Below are 6141 nucleotides of genomic sequence, written 5' to 3' on the forward strand. Positions count from 1 at the left end.
CTACCCCCTACCCCCCCCCCACCCCACCCCATGAGAAGCTATGCATCACATTACCAGTTGTTGATGAGCAATGCAATGCATATATTGTCTACCATCTAAAGCTTCCCATGGGATAAAGGTTAGACTATGAACAGACCTTGGTCCATCATATTACCTTCCAATGAATCAATTGGATACTCATAATCAAACCTCAATGTATCATACAAGTATGTTGGAACTCCAGAAATGGGTTGTGGATCATTGTAGTCAAATTGTTCAATGTTCGGAAGACCATTATTAGCTAGAAAACATTCCCCTTGAACAGAAGCACCAAAAATCTCCTCACCTACAGATGCAACAATTGAACCACTTCTCAAAGTTAGATTTCCCAGGCTTGATTGTGAACCATTGACTACATTGTGACTCGTCGCTCTCCATGTAGTACTTGGCATTTGCTCAAGAGTATGAAAATTTGTTTGTTGATGGCTCACAGGTTGAAACAAGTTAACATTACTTTCTACTGGAGAAAACTTTCCTACTCCATTTTTGGTCTTGAAGAAAGAAGGTTTATTTCTTGTATCTGGATGTCTGTCCCTTTCTTCATGAGAAGGTATATGGTTGACAAAACAAGTCACTTGTGTGCGATCAACTGGGATTTGATGAGAAACCACAGGCAGTGGCTGGTGACTTAACCCATTAGCTGACTGAAAATGTGGTTTAAAGTCTTGCTGCTTGTATTGAGGTTGTGGAGCTTCTCCAGTAGAGCAGTATGGAGTGGGTACCTTAGAACTTTTTACATCAGTATTGACCAATCCAAAGGAATCCTTGAGGCCTATCTTTGAACCAGCAGTCTGAGAATCAAAGTTATCTTCAATCACAGACTTTGCCTCAGCAGCTGGCACTGAAACAACACCCTTTACCTTGCTCTCATATATGTTGGATTTCCCATTTTGAACAATAGCTTTGTCTCCAGAAACACAAACATACTTGTCATTTGTAACATCAGTGTACACATCCACTGGATTCTGAAGGCTGAGACTCGAACAAATTTCTTGAGAAGAAACATCCGGATGCTTCATCCCACCAAATGAGTCTTTAGCTTCATCTTCTTTCTGCAACCTAGTCAAGTAGAGGCGATACTTCTGCAAGAAAATGATATTGTTATGAGAACTTTTTCACCATTCAATTTATGAAACTTCAACTTTTCAAAAGCAGAGAAGACCATTCACATCAATATAGTAAAGGAGATACTTTTTCTTGAGGCTTCAAACTACTAGTCATTAAGACGACTATGAATGAAAAGTAAGGAAATCCTTTTCTTGACGTGGCATGCGTGCATTATACCTAACCTTTTAACTTGATTTCAATCTCAATAAATCCCAAACTTTTCTTTTTTAGCTCAAACTAATGTGAATATACTTTCCATCTTTTCTTTTATTTATCTCTAATCACCACAAAATATCTCATAGTTGAAATCCTATGGATCTAAAGGCAGGTACCTTTTCACTATCTGGATCTGATATTAGGTAGGAGGCAACTTGCAAGAAACAGCTTAACCAAATCTGTTAGCAAGTGAGTATATGTTGGCAACACATGCCAATATCCCTAATAAGATGCACAAGTTGTAAGAATATTTACCTGTAAGTGGCTAGCAACATTTTCTCTAGTCAACCATGGGACACCCATCAAATCAAGAATCTTCTTGGGACCAACTTCTGCCATGCATAAAAAAACATTATCACAATATCTCAAAAGAATAATTACTAGAAATATGCATAGGAACTTTGAAGATGAAGTGTAACATAAGAGTAAAAAGAAATTTTAATGAACTTACTGTCAAATCCAATATGGTTTACAGCTTTGACAAATTTCTGATGAAGATCTACAGTCCAAACGACTCTGGCTTTCTTCATGGAAGAAGAATCAACAAATCTTGAATCGGACATTTCTATTTCATCATGCTTATTCTCAAAATCTTTTCTTTTCTTTCCTGAAAGGATTTCAGCTCCATTAAGCATCCACACTTCATCATATTGGTCCAATTCATGATTTCCAGCATCCCTTGCCTCCTGCATCTTTTTTCTGAGTACATGCTGCCATATGTTTCTAAGTTCTTTCATCCGTATAGGCTTTAAAAGATAATCGCATGCACGATGTTGAACACCCTTCATCACCCTGCTTGTTTCACCATCCACAGACATCACTGGAAAGGTATTTTGAAAAATCAGTGCAATTGTAATGGACAAAAGTGAAGTAGCCAATTAGTATTAGTCCAGAAAAAAACTTAGTAACCCTTAAATCAAAGAGAACTGACTAATGACAGGAAGATCCATCTCAAGTCCAACATGCTCCAAAAGCTTAAATCCATCCATGTCAGGCATGTTAACATCACTGATCACAATGTCAAATCCATCCTTTCTCTCTCGGAGCACATGCAAAGCCTCTCGTGCTAGACCACATGTTGTCACTGAAAGAAACCAGTAATAAGGTTTTCAGAAACCCAAAGATTGCAACAATAAAAATTACAGATAAATGGATCCACTTTACGCTAACAAGTAGTCATTGATATCTTTGTTGTGCATCAAACGTCGACAATTCAAGCATACAATCTAGAAATTTTAGTGAGGCATGGGTAATTATGAGTAATTAACTCATAAGCAACAATATGCTCTCTGCCTCAGCACCAAAATAATACAATTGAAGAGATAAGACACCTGTTGGGATCTTACAGAGAATCCACATTGGCTCAAAGCAGTAAAAGTTCAGTACAAGCTATCAGTTTAAGACTGCATTTATCTCTGCAGCATCCAAACCAGAAACACGATGCACCGCTAATTATAAATGACCTAACTCCTGAGTTAGAAAATAAAATTGCATAATACAAGCATGAGAATTTGTAAAACTGCTTACTCAAAGATAATCAGAAATCACCAATTGATATTAGTGGCAAAAATAAGGTGATCTTCACAAAGGAGTTTATCGCACTAGCTTCACCAAATGCAACTCCAACTTAATAATCAAACCACAAAGAGCTTACAAGTTTTTCACTCAAGCATGACCTCCCATATAGACAAACTGCAGATCTCAAAGGGATAGATTTACATCCACAAAGAGGTGAAGCAATTCAATGGAGCTACAAAACAAAATCTAATATTTAATAATCTGCCCAAAAATAACATCAAAGATGATTTACTTTTATTATATTTGTAGACAAAATAGGATGTCAATAATTGAGGGGTCAGTCTAAGAATCCTAAGAATTAATTTTCTTCTTCCCCCTTCTCTTTGATGCCTCCATGAGTTTGCCCCAAGAGGGAAAAAGAAGGATCATTTGAAGTAGAAACTTTGCAGAAACAACAATCTACAAAAGGCTTGGTTTACTTTTTTGATCCACTCTTCCATTCTAACAATCAACATAACAGTTCTGTAGTAACTTTCCCTAAACAGTAAGGACCTTTTCACTTGCACATAGAAGGCATCAAAATTCTGGAAATGAAAAAAGATCTATTACTAACTACAAAAATAACCTTAAAATCAAGCTAAGGAGATGAACTGTAGAAACTAGAGTTCAATCTTGATCATCCAACAAAGTAAAAAAAACTGAGTAAAAAGGGTGTCTTTTTCAAGTGGTAAAAACAGAATTCAAGCTGGAAAAATCCAAGGTTATGCAACAAAGTTGGAAAAAAATGGTGTCTTTTTGCAGTAGTGAAAACAGAATTCAAGCTTGAAAATCCAAGAAACAACACAAGTGTAAAAAGGGTGTCTGTTTCAAGTGGTAAAAACACAATCCAAGATTATGAAAGGAAACAAACAAAATAAGTATAAAAAAGGTGTCTTTTTACAAAATTGAAGCTTGAAAATCCAAGATGATTCAACAAAATCAATAAAAGGGTGTGTCTTAAAAACCTTGATAAGAACACTTCTTAAGCATTTTTTCAAGAATCTTCAACCAAGTAGGATCATCATCAACAACAAGAACCCTTAAACCAGCTGGAAAAGTATCAGTTCTTGGGGAAGAAAACCCAGCACTGGTTTTACTATTCTCCATCATAAAAACAGCCAGATTCTTGGGGAAGACAGGAGTAGATCTTATTAATAATAAGTGTATATATATATATAAATAAATAGGAATAAACAGAAGTTATAATCTTATCAACTCTGTTTTTTTGTTTTGGGGTTTTTATTTGTGATTTGTATGAGAGAGAGTGAGAGGGACACACTGAAAGAAAAAAAAAGGTTTTAAAAAGGAGGATAGATGAAACTATCACTATTTGGCATTTGCCGCCGGCTACTTGTTCTCTCGTTATAACGGTTCTGTAGGACTTCGCCCCATTTGTTTCCTTCAAATATCAATTTATATGAATTAATATTTTTTGAATACTCCCAATTTCATACTCCCTCTGTCCCAATTTATGTGACACATTTTGGATTTCGAGATTCAAACAAGTCTATCTTTGACCGTAAATTTTTCCTATATCTTTTAAATATTTTGAATTATCAATTATTGAGACTTATAGTACTTTTTATGTAGTTTACAAATATATAAATTTCATTTTAAAAAATTTGAAGATTTCATGAGCAAATTCTAAGTCAAACTTAAACTGTTTGACTCTCGAAAAGTGAAATGTGTCATATAAATTGGGACAGAGGGAGTATTAGTTTTTCATTTTCTTCTTTTTATATGCTTTTGAAGAAATTATAATAAGAAAAGTATTTTTTATTAATTTTTCTAATATACTCTGTTTATATACATGAATAGAAGCAAAGAAAGTTGTTTATGCTAGATTGGTGGAGAGCAAAGACTAGGAGAAGAGACGAATGGACACAACACGGTATAAGATGATGAAAAAGAATGCGATAAAAATGACAACTTTTGAATGCTTGTATGTTGAACTAGATGACAAAGACATGAATAAGAAGTCGTACAAGTTCATCACGGCGAGAGATAAGAAGACTTGAGAAGTGGATCAAAGATGAGGACAGTAAAATGCTAGTGGAAGAGGCACACATTAGACGAAGATGACAAGCATACTCTCATAAACTCTTGAAAGAGAACGGGGGGGGGGGGGGGGGGGCGTAATGACAGCTTGAAAATCCAAGATGATTCAACAAAATCAATAAAAGGGTGTGTCTTAAAAACCTTGATAAGAACACTTCTTAAGCATTTTTTCAAGAATCTTCAACCAAGTAGGATCATCATCAACAACAAGAACCCTTAAACCAGCTGGAAAAGTATCAGTTCTTGGGGAAGAAAACCCAGCACTGGTTTTACTATTCTCCATCATAAAAACAGCCAGATTCTTGGGGAAGACAGGAGTAGATCTTATTAATAATAAGTGTATATATATATATAAATAAATAGGAATAAACAGAAGTTATAATCTTATCAACTCTGTTTTTTTGTTTTGGGGTTTTTATTTGTGATTTGTATGAGAGAGAGTGAGAGGGACACACTGAAAGAAAAAAAAAGGTTTTAAAAAGGAGGATAGATGAAACTATCACTATTTGGCATTTGCCGCCGGCTACTTGTTCTCTCGTTATAACGGTTCTGTAGGACTTCGCCCCATTTGTTTCCTTCAAATATCAATTTATATGAATTAATATTTTTTGAATACTCCCAATTTCATACTCCCTCTGTCCCAATTTATGTGACACATTTTGGATTTCGAGATTCAAACAAGTCTATCTTTGACCGTAAATTTTTCCTATATCTTTTAAATATTTTGAATTATCAATTATTGAGACTTATAGTACTTTTTATGTAGTTTACAAATATATAAATTTCATTTTAAAAAATTTGAAGATTTCATGAGCAAATTCTAAGTCAAACTTAAACTGTTTGACTCTCGAAAAGTGAAATGTGTCATATAAATTGGGACAGAGGGAGTATTAGTTTTTCATTTTCTTCTTTTTATATGCTTTTGAAGAAATTATAATAAGAAAAGTATTTTTTATTAATTTTTCTAATATACTCTGTTTATATACATGAATAGAAGCAAAGAAAGTTGTTTATGCTAGATTGGTGGAGAGCAAAGACTAGGAGAAGAGACGAATGGACACAACACGGTATAAGATGATGAAAAAGAATGCGATAAAAATGACAACTTTTGAATGCTTGTATGTTGAACTAGATGACAAAGACATGAATAAGAAGTCGTACAAG

At 34.6% G+C, this 6141-nt stretch overlaps 1 protein-coding gene across 3 annotated transcripts; it reads right to left on the reverse strand.

The window, feature by feature from the left end:
* Positions 1–20: 20 nt before the first annotated feature.
* LOC102593308 (two-component response regulator ARR11) lies at positions 21–5498 on the reverse strand. 3 transcript variants are annotated; one of them, XM_006341706.2, is made up of 5 exons: positions 5119–5498; positions 2294–2446; positions 1814–2182; positions 1618–1694; positions 21–1121 (listed from the first exon to the last, which is right to left on the reverse strand). In XM_006341706.2, exons 1-5 carry the CDS (start codon positions 5261–5263, stop codon positions 120–122), a joined length of 1746 nt encoding a protein of 581 aa, XP_006341768.1. In that variant the 5' UTR covers positions 5264–5498; the 3' UTR covers positions 21–119. The 3 variants fall into 3 exon arrangements, with proteins under 3 accessions (XP_006341768.1, XP_006341767.1, XP_015161764.1); XM_006341705.2 differs by lacking the exon at positions 5119–5498 and adding an exon at positions 3885–4263; XM_015306278.1 differs by lacking the exon at positions 5119–5498 and having other exon boundaries at positions 2272–2386.
* Positions 5499–6141: the final 643 nt, after the last annotated feature.

This window comes from Solanum tuberosum, unplaced genomic scaffold, assembly GCF_000226075.1.
Source record: "Solanum tuberosum cultivar DM 1-3 516 R44 unplaced genomic scaffold, SolTub_3.0 scf00027, whole genome shotgun sequence".
In the NCBI taxonomy this organism is placed as follows: Eukaryota; Viridiplantae; Streptophyta; class Magnoliopsida; order Solanales; family Solanaceae; genus Solanum; species Solanum tuberosum.